This window comes from Mus pahari, chromosome 21, assembly GCF_900095145.1.
Source record: "Mus pahari chromosome 21, PAHARI_EIJ_v1.1, whole genome shotgun sequence".
NCBI classification, from domain to species: Eukaryota; Metazoa; Chordata; class Mammalia; order Rodentia; family Muridae; genus Mus; species Mus pahari.
The window spans coordinates 3,358,672-3,377,197 of NC_034610.1; the positions used below are offsets into that span (position 1 = coordinate 3,358,672).

An 18,526-nucleotide genomic window follows, 5' to 3' on the forward strand; every position below is an offset into this window, starting at 1 on the left:
GTGAGAGGAGAGAGGGCCGTGAGAGGAGAGAGGGCCGTGAGAGGAGAGAGGGCCGTGAGAGGAGAGAGGGCCGTGAGAGGAGAGAGGGCCGTGAGAGGAGAGAGGGCTGTGAGAGGAGAGAGGGCTGTGAGAGGAGAGAGGGCTGTGAGAGGAGAGAGGGCAGTTTTACTGGGACTGTTTTACAGAGACAGGGTGCAGGGACAGAAGAAGCCAGACACAGGTGAAGACAGAATGAGCCAGAGAAAGATTCAAACATATTGCCAAACTTAGTATGAAGCCAAACGAAACAATTCAGTCAGAAGCCAAAAGAAGCCAGATTGAATCAATCAGCTTGGAGAGGAGTTTTGAGTCAGAACCACTAAGTTGACCAGCTAGCCAGAGATCAGAACGAACTAGAAAGGGTGAGCCTATCCAGCAAGCCATAGAGGCTGAGAACATTCTAGGCCTACATAAGATTATACAGAGGCTAGAAGCTTTCAGGACTAGGCCTAGGTTAGTAGATGGAGGCAGTAAGCCTCGGAGATGAAAATTACATCAGGCAAATAAAAGTTACTTTTACATTGCCTTGGAACTCACAGAGATCCACCTGCCTCTGCTTTCTGGGTCCTGGGACGAAAGGCATGTGCCACCACACCTGACCTAAATTAAATTCTTGGTCAAAAGAAAGAAATAGGGAAGAGAGCCATTTGAAAACTCCCCTGCTCCCCTCCCTTTACATTCCAAATGAATTCAAGACCACCCAGTACCTCTTCCCTTCAAGAAGAACTTTCCAAACTCTACTAGCAGGCCAAGTATAGAGCCAGATAAGGAAGCTGGCTGACTAAACAAATGTAAAAACAAAGTTTTAGCGGTCAAAATGATTAAGCCTGCAGCTACCAAAATAATATTAGCTGTTCTCAGAGAAATAACTATAACAAGATTAGCAATTCTCCTGCCCCCTGCCCCACACTGAATTCTGACAAAGACCACAAACCACCCTGACCTTGTTGCGAGAATTCCCCTGACGTTAATAGCTGTGACATTAATAGCTGATCCATAATTTCAAAATATACTATTACTTTGCTGACCAAATCATAATAACCATGGAGGCAAGCAAAGTGAGTCACTAGGCTGAAGGGTTACTTAGTCACTTTACAAACCAACCAATGCCTGAAAGGGTTACTTGCTACCCTGTTCCTCAAATCCGCCCCTTACAAAGGTATAAAAAGTGTGTTCTTCCTTTGTTCTGGGTCTCTCCTCTGGCCTGTGTGCTGAGAGGGAAGTACCCAACATGTTGGATCAATAAAAATCCTCATGTGTTTTGCAGTGATGGCGGTGGTCTCTGTGGTCCTTGTGAGGAAGGGTCTTTTGATGAACTCTAACACTATCTCCTTTTGTCTCTTCCTTTTCTTCCTCCTCCTCTCCCCCTTCCTTCTCTCTTGATCTCTCCTTCTCTCTTGATCTCTTATTGTCTAGAAAAAGAACTTCTCTGGCTAAGAAAGTCCACTGAGGCCTTTAAACAAGTGGGACGTTTGTCTGCTTCCAATTTTGCTTTTCTCGGGGAACACGTGGGCGTGGTTGGCTGTCACAGCTAGGGTAAAGATCAGTGCTAGAAGCAAACGGCTTATGGTGATTCTTTTATGATGGAAGACCACTGCACGTAGCATCAAATTACCATTCTCTGTAGACGTCCATACAAAGCCTGACCCTGGGAGTTACGTGGACTAAATGGTTATTGCAGGACAATCATGCAAAATTGCCAAGGGCATTTTAAAGTGAACTTTGCCAGCAATTTCTTGATAAGAATCTCATAAAGCAAGGATCTGTCCACCCTTCACATCCACATAGACTTGACCTACTCTGTCTGTGACTTCTCCGTAGACTCCACCAGGCAAGGCTAGGACCCGCATCTGCACTGAACAGACGCAGATGTTTGTGTTTTTCGTTTTCCCCAGAACAATGCAGCACGTAGGAAAACACTACTACATCATGCTACTTATAGGGTTTGAGTGTGACAGAGCTTTAATATTTGCACAGGAACTAGTTCTTCATGAACACCAAGAGATAACTGTCTAGTCTCTATGTACTTCTGGATGCATATATGTCTTCTGTATGTGTCTTTCGTTTGAAGCAGGGCTTCTTATAGTTCAGAATGTCCTCACAGTTGTTACATAGTCAAAAATGACCTTGAACTCCTGATCTTCTACCTATACTGATCCTGGGTTCTATAGAAAAAGAAAAGCAGGCTGAGCAAGCCAGGGAAAGCAAGCCAGTAAGCAGCACCCCTTCATGGCCTTTGCATCAGCTCCTGCCTCCAAGTTCCTGCCTTGTGTGAGTTCCTGTCCTGACTCCCTTAAGTGATGAACAGTGATGTGGAAGTGTAAGCCAAATAAACCCTTTCCTCCTCAACTTGTTTTTTGGTCACGGTGTTTTTGTCACAGCCATAGAAACCCTAACTAAGTGTCTGTCTGTCTGTCTGTCTGTCTATCATCTACCACTTGCTTTTCCCTTTAAGATCTATGATATTTTAAAAGAAACAATAGTTCAGTTCACAGAGGACCACAGCAATGCACACCGCAGCTAGGTGAGGCTCGGCGACCCACAAGACAGTTTGTCCTGGGAACTTCTTGCTGATTTGGGAGCCTCCTGCCTATATTCTGGTATGAAGCACTTCTAGAAGTGTCACACCACACTTGATAGCAGCCCACGGTTTCGATGCAAGAGGAAATGAGTCATCAGCCGTATTTGACTAACTTGGTTAATAGGAAGAAGAAGCTCATATCTCTAGTAAGGACTGGGTCATAAGATCAGATGCTCTCAGTCTCTTTAGGTTGCTATAGCAACATACCTTAGACTGGATAATTTACAGGTCACAGGAATGCGTGGCTCCTGTTTCTTGAGGCAGAGGAATCCAAGATGACTTTGCTGGCTGGTTGTCTGGCAAGGGTTGTCCACAAATGATGCTTTACTGCTGCACCCTGCCATGGAGGGAGGAGCCAGGGAGCTTGTGGAAGTCTCTTTATAAAGGCATGAATCACATGAGTGGAGAGCCCGCTAGTTGTTTTCCATCCATCCCCTCTCTCCATACTATCACATCGGGCACTAGGTTCCAAAATATGCATTTTTGGGGGAGCACAACTATTGAGACTGTAGCATTGGCATCCACCCCTCCACTGGCGAATTAAGATTCACCAATGAAATGGAATCAGGTCTAGCAAAAAAAAAAAAAAAAAAAAAGAAAGAAAGAAAGAAAGAAATGAATTATTATTGCGCATGGGAAAACATGAGTGAAACTCAATTTTTTTTTTTTTTTTTTGGAGTGGAAGAGGCCAGGTTATGATGACTAATCTTTATTGTCAACCTCATGTGTTAGTAAATACTTATCCTTTTTTTTCTTCTTCTCTCCAGTCTTGGCTCCCAGAATGATGCCTCTGAGACTAATTAGTTGTTATTAAACGCCTAGGCCATAAGCTTTAGAACATTCCTTGACTAGCTTATTTAACCCACTTAAACTATTCTATGTTCATCACTGGGTTAGTCACCTCTCCTTCAGTTCCGGCCCACTTGTCTCCTCAGCATCTCCTTCAGCTTCTCTCCAAGTCCCTTTACCAGCTGGTTTACACCCATCTCCTCCGTCTGTTTTCTGCCTAGTCTTTCCTGGCTCTCTCTGAATCTCTCTTTTATCTCTTACTATTTCCCAGAATCCTCTCTCTTCCTGTCAGTGTCCCACCTCCTATTTCCTGCCTCAGCTCATTGGCCATTGGCTTTTTTTTATTGACAGGTGATGCTTAAAAGAGATTCTCTCTACACTCATGGGAATCAGAATAGCCTGGGAGGTAAACTTCTAGGCATGTCTGTGAAGGGAGCGGTTAAGAAAGAAGAGGTAGAAGCATAAACAGAAAGAAATTATGTTCGAAAATCCTACCATAAAACTTAATATGGTATACGCTAAATCAAAAAATAACATTAAAAATGTCATTAACAGCTGGCAGTGGTGGCGCACGCCTTTGATCCCAGCACTCAAGAGGCAGAGGCAGGTCGATCTCTGAGTCTGAGGCCAGCCTGGTCTACAGAGTGAGTTCCAGGACAGCCAGGGCTACACAGAGAAACCCTGTCTTGAGCTGCCAACCCTTGCCCCTCGCCAAAAAGGCACTTCTCCCCGAACCTTTTTGCTTCTAATGATGTGGCCTAACTTGACTTCTGGAAACTGAACTTGGGGCCTCTGTGGGGCAACAAATGTTCTTGACCATTGTGCTGTCTCTTTAGCCCATTCTCCTTTCTCGGTGTTTTAGAACCCCATGTGACTGAATAGACGGAATGACTGAGTTGGTACAAACTTGATTTGGTGAGTGTGGGGAGCCGTGAAGGGAGAATCCTTAGGCCATACTTTGTGAAAACAGTTTTACTCTGTTGTTCAGGCTGGCCTTGAACTTATGATGTTCCTCCTGCCTCAGTAACTCTAGTAGTACTGAGATGAAAGGTGTGTTCTACCATCCCCAGCTGGAATCAATACATTTTGGATGCAATGCTCTAATACACTCGTTTTAGTCAGTAAATATGAGCAAGCATTTCAATAGTGGGAGAGGTCATCTACCCTTTGTCTGAAGTGGAAAAGGACCCACAGTGTCATGGTTTTGAGATCATCTGTACAACACCACAAAGGACAGATCCTCCTGTGGCTGAATACATGGATCTATAGAAACCAGTCTATCCTTAACACAGCTGAGGATGACCTTGAACTTCCAATCTCCTGGACTCTACCTCCCAAGCGCTGGGGATGCGTGTACCACCATGTTTGGTTTCTGCATCACTGGGGATCGAAGGCAGGGTTTCATTCTTGTTAGGCAAGCAGTCTACCAACTGAGCTACATCTCCAGCCCAGACTCATTGCTAAGGGAAAATTCCTTTGAAAACACAGTCAGATTCCATTAGTATATAAGCCAAGAAAGTATGACCAGCCTGGGAGAGTCTATTTGAACTAGTCAAGGGGATTACTCCAAAGGGGATCACTGAACTGTTTCTGCCTGGGACAATACTAGCGAGGGGAAGAAGGGATCTTTAATTGGATATTACCACCAACCATGACATCACTGTCCCCAGGAGAGTTCTTCATTTGCTGTCCTTTGGTCCCTCCCACATGCATTCTAGCATTGGGGTAATCCTCTTGTGATTTGCTAAGATGTATGGTTTCAAGTTCCAGAAACTAGCTCTGTAATTATTTTGACCAAAAAGGGAATTTACTGGAAGAAAGCTTTGATACTTCAGGGCATTACTTTGAAAAGGGCAGGGCTTATTTGGCAATCCTGGGTCCTTTCTTCAGCACCGTGCCCTTAGGGACACTCAGAGTTGCTAGGGCATGGCATTTTTTTTTTTTCCAGTCTTCTCCAGAAGGCCAGCTTCCTGTGCAACATGCTTGAGTCACTTGTGTGCTGGTGGCCACGGTGGGGACACAGTGTTGGGGAGGGTGGAAGAGTGGCAGAGTGCTACACTTTGCTCTCTTTCTCTGGAACACTAGTCATGGTCTTGCTTGCGGCTTGATTCTCCTTTTATTTAGCTAACTCTCTTTTGTTGTTGTTGTTGTTTTGTTTTTGTTTTTTGTTTTTCGAGACAGGGTTTCTCTGTATAGCCCTGGCTGACCTGGAACTCACTCTGTAGACCAGGCTGGCCTCAAACTCAGAAATCCATCTGCCTTTGCCTCCCAAGTGCTGTTAGCTAACTGTCAAATCGCCCAGTCTCTTCTTTTGGCCTTGGAGGACCCCCCATAACATGAGAACTCAGGATCTACACCTGTAGACACCCACTTTACAGGGTCAGCTTTTCCTTCCTTGCTCCCTGCCTTGGCCACAAAGTGCATCTTCTTTTGGTGTGATTGAGGATATGGAGAAAGGTCAAATGCCCACTGCTCAGGGTCCCACCAAGTCTGGGAGAGGAGCACTGGGTCTGGCTGTCGCCTTATTGGGGCCTGAAAAGGGACAGGAGGAAAGGAAGGTTTTCTGGAAGCCCCTCAGGGGCTCAGGTTGGCAAATAGGCAGCTGGCAAATCAGTTCAGTGGAGTAACCAGACATTGTGTTGGGGCTGAGCAGCTCTGCAGGTCCCAGGTCTTTGTCTTCCTGGTCAACCTAGGCTCCCCTAAAACTGTCAGTGGGTGAAAAGCAGGAGGGACCATGGGTCCCAGCTGCAGGTAGAGGCCAGAGTCTCTGTGGCTCCCCTTGTCCAATTTGCACTCAGAAAATTTCCCATCCATGGTGTCTGTCTGAGAGTGGCTTCCTCTCACAACCTCGCTTTTCTGACTCTAGCATTTCTGAGAATAATCAATATACTGTTATTTATTTCTCTATCTCTCTATCTCTATCTATCTGTCTATCTATCTATCTATCTATCTATCTATCTATCTATCTATCTATCTATCTATCAATCATCTACCTATCTTACCTTCTATCTATCTATCTATCTATCTATCTATCTATCTATCTATCTATCTATCTATCTATCTTACCTTCTATCTATCTATCTATCTATCTATCTATCTATCTATCTATCTATCTATCTATCTATCTATCTATCTATCTCTTTGAAATGAGTTCTTTCTCTATTGTCCAGGCTTGGCCTTGACCTTCTGGGCTCAATTGATTCTCCTGCCACATCCTTTCCAGTAACTGAGACTACCCATACACAAATGCATCAGGCCAAGCTGATTTAAGAGCATTCTCTCTCTCTCTCTCTCTCTCTCTCTCTCTCTCTCTCTCATCTATCATTTATGTACCTATCATCTATCATCGACTTGGCTAAGTCGTCAAGGTCACACTCAGACACTACCATCAGTCTTACTGTCTCTCTTTTCCTGATGAGCCTGCAACCTCTTTCCTGTCAGTGTGACTGCACCGAATGTCCGGCTTAGCATCTTATCCCTTAAGTGGTTGATTCCTGGATCACAAGACTATTCTACAGCCTTGAACAGGTCCTACCTGTGACATCTAGTTGCATCTCTCTTCTGCACACTGGGATGTGTGCTTTCTGCCCTCTGCCCCTCTGAAGCCTGGGCCTGGCCCCACACCCAGCTTTTTGACTTCCTTCTGGGTTTGTTTGTGTTCAGCAGTAGCAGACCTTTCTCTCAGAGGTGCAGGCCTGGCATGGAGACCGTGCTGCTCTGCCCAAGGCCTTTTTGGGACTTGCTCTCGGGGGCTCTTCTCTTGTCTTCTCATGGATGTATTCTCTGGTGCCTACCGCAGGGTCTCACAGCCCTTCTGTTAGGTGGCTTTATACAGAACGCTCTGCCCTCCTCATTCCACTGTCAGCTGACTGCTCTTCTGAAACTTTCCCATCGGGCTCATTGCAAATTCGCAGCTGCTTATTCTTGCAGGACTTTATGCTCTGTCCCTTTCCGGAACTGAAGCCCTGACACTGGTACCTGGCAGGGAGCACTGAATGGGATGTCCCCAGGGAGCAGTAAGTAGGTTGCCCCCATTGCTTCAGGCCCTGGTAAGCCAGCCTCTGAGCCCCGACCTTGGACAGGCTCTGGCTGTGCCCATGCCTGGCTTAGTTGTCGGACACAGCCTTATTTCTCCTCCTAACTTTATTCCCAGTTCGGTCAGAGACTGCATGTGACTTCCATCACTCTCAGGCTCAGAAAGTCCTTTCTCCTATGAGATTCAGAGTAGATGTTACCTCAGCTTTCCCAATGAATGTTCTGCTCTGGTTCCTGAACTCTCCCTCCAGCCTCCACGGTCACCCCCCCCCCCCGTACCGCTGTCAGGGCCTCACCCACTTCAATAACCTGCACTTCCCTCCGTGAAGGTAGATCCCTCAGCCTGAGGGTTCTCTCTGTCTCTTTGGCACTCCCATTTAGCTTCCTGTTGGGTGTTTCATTACAACAGGAAGGTAAGATAGTCATACGTCAGACTTATTTCTTGTATTTGCCTCCAAAGACTTGAAGTCTCACATGCCTCAACTGGTTGAGGAAGAGGTGGAGTCAGCTAAGCCACGCCCCTTGTGGGCCATGTATGATTACTTTATTAGCTCCCACCTCTGATCCCAGGTTATGGAGCAGGCAGACATGGCTAGAGACTTCTACTTAGAATTCTCTAACACTGAGAATTATATTCTAGGCAAAATGAAAACAGGACACTGGAGTTTGAGAAAAGAGACAGTGTGCAGAAGTTTTTAATATTCATCGGTGACTGAACATACCACCAAACTAAGAAGATTAAAAAATAATAATGTTCAGGCCCTGATGCAGACTGGTTGAATCATAACTTGTATTCACTGAAAAAAAAAAACAAAACAAAGTACTGTTTTAAAAAGTACTTTCAGGGGCTGGAGAGATGGTTCAGTAGTTAAGAGCGCCGACTGCCCTTCTGAAGGTCATGAGTTCAAATCCCAGCAACCACATGATGGCTCACAACCATCCGTAATGAGATCTGATGCCCTCTTCTGGGGTGTCTGATGACAGCTACAGCAAGCGAGTGGGGCCAGAATGAGAAGAAAAAATGTCTGAAGACAGCTACAGTGTACTTACTTACATATAAAAAAAGGTACTTTCAGCTGGGTATGGTGGTGCACACCCTTAGTCCCAGCACCTGGGGGACAGAGGCTGGTGGATCTGTGAGTTCCAGGACAGCTAGGACTACACAGAGAAACCTTGTCTCAGGAAACAAACACAAAGCACCTTCAGTGGGGCTGGAGAGACGGCTCAGTGGTTAGGAGCCCTGGAGAGATGGTTAAAAGCTGGAGAGATGGCTCAGTGGTTAGGAGCCCTGGAGAGATGGTTAAGAGCTGGAGAGATGGCTCAGTGGTTAGGAGCCCTGGAGAGATGGTTAAGAGCTGGAGAGATGGCTCAGTGGTTAGGAGCCCTGGAGAGATGGTTAAGAGCTGGAGAGATGGCTCAGTGGTTAGGAGCCCTGGAGAGATGGTTAAAAGCTGGAGAGATGGCTCAGTGGTTAGGAGCCCCGGAGAGATGGTTAAGGGCTGGAGAGACGGCTCAGTGGTTAGGAGCCCTGGCTTCTTACCCAGGCAATCTGGGTTCTAGTCCCATTTTCCACATGGTAGTTGGTAATCATCTGTAACTTCAGTCCTCGGGAATCCAAAGCCTTCTTCTGGCCTCCAAAGATAGAGGCATGCATGCAGGTAAAACACACACACACATAAATCTAGTGAAATAAAGTAGTTTGGGGGTGCCTTTTCAAAAATATGGGCTTTGATATGTTATCTTCAGCTTCCAAGTCAAGCAACCAACCACCTACCTACCCACCTACCTACCTACCCACCTATCTAACCAACCAGCCAACAGCTCCTTTAGGAGCATCTTACCTCAGCCATACTGAGGCTTAAGAAGTCTGCCCAGAAAGGGAGGAGGACTCATTAACCCTGTTCAGGACCCCACTGTCTATTCACTCGTGTGTTCTAAGTCTTCATGATGGGTCCCAGCACACAGCACATAAATATTTGCTGACTAAGGCAGTGGCAGAGTATACGATCAACTGTGTTTTCTCTCCAAAATGCAGACATACCCCTGGGTTCCTTCTTAAGTGTGTGTCCACCCCCTCCCCCCCGCCAGCATGCAGTAGGGATTGTCACACCACACGGGCTGTTTTTGTGTTGAGGTTTCTTCATTTTGAAAAGAGTAGATTGCTTTTTCTAACAATTGAAGACATGGTGTTTTAAGAAAAAAAGATTTTAATGAATAATCTACAATAGGTAAATAAATTAAACACAAAAAGAAAAATAAACCCTTCACATTTCTTTTCCCCCTCCCCCATTAAAAACGAGCCGATGGTTTCTTAGGCTACTGATAAAGTCTTCTTGAGAGCAAGGGTTCGTCATGGCTTTGGTACAACTTGGACCCCTGTAAGACACAGATATAGAAAATATGAATTAATGAAGGATAGTCATTTGTTAAAGAAAGCTAAAATAGCCGAATATATGATTTCCCATGAGCCCCCTTCTCGGAAACTGGCATCTAGCCAAGAGTTCAATGAAAGCAGACTAGGGGTTACACTCCAGCACAAAGAAACACACAATGCTTTCTTTGTCTAGAGATTGAATGGACTTAGTTAGCACTGTGGTGACTAAGCCAGCTATGATGATTCATGCCTAGGAAACTGAGGCATTGGCATCGTAAGCTCCAGGCCGTCTGGGGCTATGTCACAAGACCCTCCTTAAAATCCAAACCTCATACTTGATGGCTGACGAGAGTGAAGCGGTTCTCATGAGGTAATGACCTCATCTTTTAAAAGTATTGTAAACTTTATGATAGCTTGAATTAACATTCCATGCACTGTGGCTTTGTTAGGAATAATTACGGCAGGTATACACAAGAAGTAAAAAAAAATACTAGAAATAACAAATTCATAGATTGATGAGTGCTTTACATAATTTGTGAATTTTAAGTCTTTTCCTTAGAGAAAATAAGGTTGGTCTACTTGTCTGTTGGCTTGCTTGCTTGACTACCTTATTTATGACAACCTCTGGCCTCCATAGGGATGCACACATACTTGTATAAGCACCCCTCCATGTATGTATCCTTATATACATGGACATCTGCATGTCCATATTTAAAGTTTGAAATGATATTTATTAGAATTAGGGACTTAAAAAAATACTTCTTAGAAAAATCCAAGCATAGCAACATTGTTAGCTGCAACTACATAAACAAACACATCTCCATCTTTTTCTTTTTTTTTCCTGTCTTTTCTTTCTTTCATTTCTCCTTCCCTCCTTCCCTCTTTCCCTCTCCCTCTCCCTTTCCCTTTCTCTCTCTTTCTCTCCCTCCCTCCCCCCCTTTCTTTCCTGAGACAGGGTCTCACTATATAGTTCTTTCTGGTTGTCCTGAAACTCATTATATAGATCAGAGTAGCCTGGAACTCACAGATAAGCCTGCCCCTGCCTCCTAAATGGTAGGATTAAAGGCATGCACTTGACCAGAAGCTACACTTCTAGACCAGTCGGCTGCCACCAGGCCTTGCCCACTGTGATGGACAGTGGGTAACTGTAACCCAGATTAACCCCTTCCTTCCTTAAACTTTAGATTTTCTGACATAGAAATGAGGAAGGTAACTAACTCTGAGTCTGCTGCATAACCTAGAGTCCCTTCCCATCTCCAAACTACAACAGCATCTCTTTGCAAAGGCTCCTTGGCCGTGATCATTCACAGGCACAGATTCTAAAGATCACATAACAGCTTTGGGGACTCTGTTTACTTTACCAGTCACAACCATTTCTTCTCCAGGGGCAGCTGTATGGCAGAAAACCAAAACGACAGCTCTATCGCAAATGACAGATAAAACAGAGCAGGTGCTAAGCAAACCACAGAAACAGTCCTTGAGGACTTTATGCTGAAATTGTCAGCCTTGACATGTATTCATGGAGAATATGACTTTCCTCTTGTATCTTTACATATATGTACATTTAATCAAGCTTTATAAAGGATATACATCTGTCTCATATATATGTATATGTTTATACAATTTGATTCTTAAACGTGCTTGGTTTAAAATTTATCCTAAACCTTGCCAAGGGGACCCCTGAGTGACTCCTTAAGGGCAGCATCTGCCTGCCAGTCACCTCCTCGGTCCCCTCCTCATCCTGCTCTTCTGATGACATCATCTGGTCAGTCCCTAGCTCCTCTTTCCATCTCCTGTCCTGTACAGCTGTCTCCTTGTGGATGTCTCCACTCTTCACTCCTCTCCAACATGGTTCACCACTCCTGGACCACTGCCTCTTGTCCAAACACCTGTCCCTGAGCACTGTACTTCCTCATCTAAGGAGTGTTTCCCTACAACTCAAACCCATTGGGCTCCAAGATGGCAGCTGCTCTCTTCCCTTCCTGCAAGCTAGCTGCTGCGGCCACTATCAAGAGTGCCATAGTCTTTAATCCTCTGCTGTTTCTACAGGAAGGGCACCTGACTGTCCCCAAGTGTCAAAGGCTAGGGTATGCATATCACACAGGGCAGTGCGCAGGTCCTTTTTGATCATGCTATCATCTCAGAACCAGAGGGGAAGTACCCAGCTAACACACACAAATACATGTAGGGCACAAAGGACAGTGAGCTGCATCTATGCATGAGCCATGCTGCACCTTTGCTCTGGCATGCAGATTTTTTCGGGGAAAAATCTTTAAAGCAGAAATTCATCAATGTTTGCTTTTTGCTCCTGAAAGTACAAAGCCATTTGACTGGCACCTGCTTTGCTGACCATGACCTGATAAGGCAGAGGCCACACTGTCAAATTTCCACTCCTGCAGTGAAAAGCAGACTGAGCTTGGAACCCAGTTCCTTCACCAGATGTAGCTCTGTCTCCCTGTACTGGCTCACAGATGCCCGCCTTTCCTGGCCCTGGCACTCAGTACCACCCTCACAAAGCCTTACCCTCTTATTTGAATATTACCAATTAACCTTCTTATTTTCATTATTTCCCAAACTTTTATAGAGTTGCTATAATTATTCTTAAAAATATAAACATGATACTATTTCCCACACAAGATCTACCCTAGTTGTCTCAGAAAATGTCAATCTATGTAGAAGAGAACAAAACATTTTTTTCTGCAACTCACGATAGAGAGTGAAATAAAAATAAATCTGAGCATATACACATTTTCAATTGTTGTTATGAAGTAGATAATCTTTTGGAAGAATTGTTATTTCTCCACTTAATTATTTGAAAAGTACAATCCACCAAATGGATTCACTTAGCAGTGTCGTGGACTGACAGAACAAAATGTCTGCAAGTCGCTTAGACCTAGTTGGTCTAACAAGACAGCAGTTCTTATGATAAAAATTAGCATTTTCTATCCATACACAATGTACTAGAATGTTCTGCCTAACCCATCAGAGATGATACTGCCATATTCCTAGACCTATGGAGATAAAACCATAGTATCTTATGGCTGTTTGGATAATGTGGTCAGGGCTATGACACTTGTGGATGTTATGTTTGCACACTGCTGTTGGATTCTTACGATGGAACTGAAATCCCAGCATGGTGGTTGCCTTCCTGCATCTGTAGGCTCATGAATGTTTTTAATGTAATTCTCTTGTGCTCATCTCTCAGAACTTAAAAGTATTTGTTCTTGGAAAGCCTTAGTTCTCTTCATTTCTGTCTATGAAACCGCAGGCTAACATCCCATACAACTTTTAAAAACAACATAACCAGACATAGTTCTACAAAGACAAAGAATAAAGTCTCGCAACTGTCATAAATGAACTCAAGTCAGCCTTGTGCAAAATGTTCTGGGTTCCTGCCATACAGGGAAGTGTCTATCCTTCCATGGAACTTTCCTAAAGGCACAGGTGTGAAGGAGGAGAATCCACACGTCATTTCTCCCATGGGATACATCGGCTTCAGTGGTAATATCAAAGGACCTGCTGAGATACTGCTGGACACTGAGTGTTAACATTTCCCACGGTAAGGTGGCAGCCTGGTGGCATTGTCTGTTTAGAAACTCTGTGTTCTGTGTCTGTTTGCCCTCCCTTTGTGTTATTTTTAGAGACCATAAATGGTTGTGAAACAAAGAATGAAACAGCAGCTGTCACTGTGAGAATTTCACTATCGCCACTTTGACGTACATATGAGGTCACAGTATCAGACAGGCTAGACTTGAGAAGGGGGCTGGCAGGCAATTTAAACCATCCAGAGAGCTGTTCCTCATTCCTCTTAGATAAAATCCTGGACAGATTATACAAATTTTCTGGGTATTTAAAAATTATGGTAAAACATAAATAAATTGACACAATATAGAAAACAAACAAACAAACAAACAAAAAACCCTTCTGGACTGGAGAGATGGCTCAGCGGTTAAGAGCACCAACTGCTCTTCCAGAGGTCCTGAGTTCAATTCCCAGCAACCACATGGTGGCTCACAATCATTTGTAATGGGATCTGATGCCCTCTTCTGTGTGTCTGAAGACAGCAATGGTGTACTCATATACATAAAATAAATAAATCTTTAAAAACAAACAAACCAACCAACCTTCCACCAGCTCTCATCTGGCTAGAAACCATTCTCTATCAGCTAGCTGCAGGCAGGGTATTGTCTGCTTTCTCTTTCTGTCTTGCTGTAGAAGAAGCCTGTGGTTTCTGATCTCTTAGAAGCCAGTGGGTCAGAGGCTGGGAAATCTGGCATCAAGGTCCTCTAGGTGAGGTGGTAGGCATACCACAATCTTAGCTCTTCCTCTCAAAGAGAATGTTTGGAAGTCCATGCCTTGCCCTGACCCCTCCTCTGGGAAGACACTGTCTGCCCGAAGCAGAAGAGAAGGCAGGGCAGGGTGACACTTGTTTGGGAGTGTTCTGTGAAGCATCCAGCTCTGAGGAGCTTCAAGGGTAGTGCTCATCTGTGTGACAAGACAGCGGTGTGTCTTTTGACTCCCTGAGTCTGGGCTCCTGGGGTGGAGGTGTGGGATAGAGGCTGAGGAATTTCCTGCTGTACTCCGCACAGCAGCCAGCTCTGCCATAATGCCCATGCTATTTCCTGAGAGATGGCCAAAGCCACTAAAGGACAATGGGGAAAAGGAGGTAGCTGTGTGTGGCAGAAGAGCTGAGAGGTCCTACTGTGGAATACCATGGTAGCTTGGCACTTCCTCCCTAGTATAGAAATCCATTACTTATTGTTGGGGAGCACTCTAAGATTTGTAATAAACCTGTTCAAGGGCAATGGGCTGCAACTTCGGGAGAGTCGGTCAGACTCCCTAGCGCTGCCCCAGGAGCTCTCTCCCTCCTGGATATCGACTTCTGCACAGGTCACACCCTGCTCTTCTCTCCTGCTGCCTCAGGCTGCCAGTGCCTTCCTTTTAGACAGGGTTGCACAAAGCACACAGTTGCGTGATTCTTGACCTCTGGGACCCTTTCTCCTTTGAGAAGGGAGTCCCATCTAGACATCTGGAGACATGCCTTTCACAGGGGATAGAGAGCCCAGGAACATTAAGCAAGCAACTTTACAGCACGGAGCAACTTGGTTCATTCTAGCAAGATAACTAAAAAGGGAGGTGTGAGTTAACTAAGGAAATTGTTTTGGAAAGAATTTTAAGATGATGTGAATAATCTCTGTAATAAACTGTTAGTAGTTGTATTAGTATTAGGCAGGGTCTCATATAGCCTAGCCTAACACTGAACTCACTTTGTTGCTAAGGATGACCTTGAACTTCTGATCCTCCACCACATCCACGTTATCCAGTATGGGGAAATCAAACTCACAGCCTAATGTTTATAAGGCAAAAACGCTACAGATTTAGCCGTACTCCAAGCCCCTAAAATAACATGTTAGGGACCCATTTTAAAAACAAGCGGAGAACAAATTCATGGAGAATCAAAGTCATGGGAAAGACCTGAAAACAGGCTCATACAAGTACTATGAAGTCATAAAGCAAATGAAATCGTTGAGTGGCCATTATTTGCAAGCTAAAGAGGATCTGTGAAGCTAGAAGCCCATGTTATCTGCAAATCACGAAGCTAGAAAAGCATAGAAAACAAATGAATTGAGCTTGATAGTCTGGTTACACTAAGGGCAACAGTACCTGGCTAATCCTTCCTTCCTTTACTCACTGAACAAATATTATAGATCCTTTTACATAGATACTGAGAAGCCAAACAAAATGTATCTTGGTCCTCAAGGGCCTCGCTGGCAGACAAATGATGATAACATCGTGGAAGAGATTGCTGGGTGTGGACTTCAGGCCCTGAAACTGACCAGACCACACTCATCTCTTCAGGATGCCATCAAGGATGCCCTGTGGAAGCCCCTTCTCACAGTGTCAGAAGCCAGCCACTGACACAGTTTCATACAGTACAGTGTCCTCTAAAGGGAGAATAGCCACCAACTACTTCTAAAGGCTCTATATGGTTGTCCCTTAGGCCCAGTGTGACCAAGCAACCTCCTTTGTATTGGCAGAATATTCTGCTGGAATACAGAAGACTCCTCCATTCTACAAGTGGTTTCACTCTTGGTTCTATGTAACTGAGTTGAACATAATAATATCATTCTCAGCTATGGTTGACCAGATGTCCAGTGAGACTTCTCAGGACATTGACATCCAGTGGATAAGACCTGCCATGGTGGTTGCAGATGACAAGGCCACTTATGACTTGGGGCCAGTCAAGGGGATGTCTGCCCTGCCATGTTGGATAGGGGTCAACATCAGTGGTGTGGAAGAAAAATCAGTTTGCCAAATACAGGAGTAAGACAGAAGGTTGGACGGCACCCTACAAACATCCTGTACGGGTTTGACTACACAATTTGAGGAGCTCAGTGCCAAAGAAAATACAGAGCCCCTTATCTAAAGATTAAGAATTTTAAGACATCAAATGTAGTGTCAAACGCCTTTAATCCTATCTCTTGGGAGGTAGAGGCAGGCAGATCTCTATGAGTTCAAGGCCAGCCTGGTCTACAGAGTGAATTTCAGTGTATCCAGAGTTACAAAGAGAAACCTTGGTTTAAAAAACAAAACCAAAAACCAACAAACCAAACCAAAGAATTTTGAGACAATGACATAGAACACAAGTCTTGTTGGGAACCTTTAGGAATACTGTGTTCTATGCAGTTCTGCAAGTCACATGTTATGAGGCTAGCTCTCTGAGCTGTGATTAAAGGTAAGCTGAGTGGTCTTTGTGGGCAACCATCAACCATCATAGAAGACACAATGCGAACTATGACATAAAAGCCCGGACACCTACAAAGTGTGGAGTTGGACCCACAGGTAACAAAGTCAACTGATGTAATAGGCTCTGTGCGTGGGCCACAGCCTGCTGCTTTAGAGCTAGGAAAGCCCTAGAGGATGGGGCATCTAGGAAAGACACATACTTTGGATTTGGGACTGAGCAATGAAGTCACAGTCAACTTATCCAGTACTCATGTTCTACAGACTGGTCTTCCAGAGATAGGGCTGGCCTCATGGCATGTGATGACCATGAGGAGCTAGCCTCTGTGGTCCAGATGCTGGACGTAGCCAAGAGCCTAAGCCAGTGAAGTAAACCCTGGTGGAATTCACCAGAAGCCACTGGCTCACCTATTGGTATACAGGTGTACTGGCTAGTTTTGTGTCAACTTGACACAGCTGGAGTTATCACTGAGAAAGGAGCCTCAGTTGAGGAAATGCCTCCATGAGATCCAGCTGTAAGGCATTTTCTCAATTAGTGATCAAGGAGGGAGGTCCCCTTGTGGGTGGTGCCATCTCTGGGCTGGTAGTCCTGGTTCTATAAGAGAGCAGGCTGAGCAAGCCAGTAAAGAACATCTCTCCATGGCCTCTGCATCAGCTCCTGCTTTCTGACCTGCTTGAGTTCCAGTCCTGACCTCCTTCGGTGATAAACAGCAATGTGGAAAATGTAAGTGGAATAAACCCTTTCCTCCCCAACTGCTTCTTGGTCATGATGTTTGTGCAGGAATAGAAACCCTGACTAAGACAACAGGTAAGAGTCATAAGGCTTGTCATCTCAAGACTTGACTATGTCAAAGAAGGCACAGCACTTGTATCTGCAGTAGATCCTGCCTGCTGAAGGGTGAAGAACCTTATGTTCCTTTCCAGGCATCAAAAAGGCTCAGCTCTGATCAAGCACAGCCACTGACTGAACAGTGAGGAAACTCCCCTTGAATCCCTTTTCTTCATGAGTTTTTCTCCTTCCCATGAGCCATGTGTGTGCTGCCAGATGCTGGAACCCCGGGAAGGCTTCACAGAGTGACCTTGAGCTCAGATCCCTCAGTGGATGGATGGGGGGCTGGCGCTGCTTTTCGGTTCTAGAATACCAACTGGTTCTTTCATCAATGTGGGGACTCCTTCTCACCTTGTATTTGTTTTACTTCATCAGAGACATTTCTAATAGCTGTGTGAAAGTTACCATTGCCAGTTCCAGGAGCTGGCACATCTTGGCATGCAGGATTTTCTTTAGATTGTTGGTTTTTTTCTCTAACAGGTAATTTTTTTTAATTGGCACACTAAATTACATATTTATGGGAGGTGGTGTGATAACTTGACGCATGTACATGATCTGTAATGATCAAGTTAACAGTATTCCTATGTCCTCCTTGTCTCTCTGCTTTTCCTGGCCACTACGAAGCAAGCAGCCAATGCTCGCTGCTATTCCCCACATCTCATTTCAGGCCCATACAATGGAGTCACTGGCTGAGACTAATCGACCCCCCCCCCCAAACTGTAAACCAAGGTAAGTACGTGCTCCATATAAACCCCCTGCAAGGGCCTGCAGCAGTGATGGTCTGCCTGCAGTCTACAGGCAGCAGAGCCACTTCAGCCTTGGCTTTTTGTGTCATTTTCCATATCTTTACTTTTTTTTTTTAATTAGATATTTTCTTTATTTACATTTCAAATGCTATCCTGAAAGTTCCCTATACCTTCCCCCTCCCCCTGCTCCCCTACCCACCCACTCCCACTACTTGGCCCTGGCCTTCCCCTGTGCTGGGGCATATAAAGTTTTCAAGACCAAGGGGCCTCTCTTCCCAATGATGGCTGATTAGGCCATCTGCTACATATGCAGCTAGAGACTCGAGCTCAGGGGGTACTGGTTAGTTCATATTGTTGTTCCACCTACAGGGTTGCAGCCCCCTTCAGCT

General features: G+C 45.0%; 1 protein-coding gene across 1 annotated transcript in view; it reads right to left on the reverse strand.

Annotated features, from left to right (window-relative positions):
• Positions 1–9,713: 9,713 nt before the first annotated feature.
• Rsph3 (radial spoke head 3) overlaps positions 9,714–18,526 on the reverse strand; it is a 50,564-nt gene continuing 41,751 nt past the window's right edge. Inside the window, exon 9 of the mRNA XM_029533040.1 lies at positions 9,714–9,820. Coding sequence (XP_029388900.1) covers positions 9,761–9,820 — 60 coding nt within the window. The 3' untranslated portion in view covers positions 9,714–9,760. The remainder of the gene's footprint in view (positions 9,821–18,526) is intronic.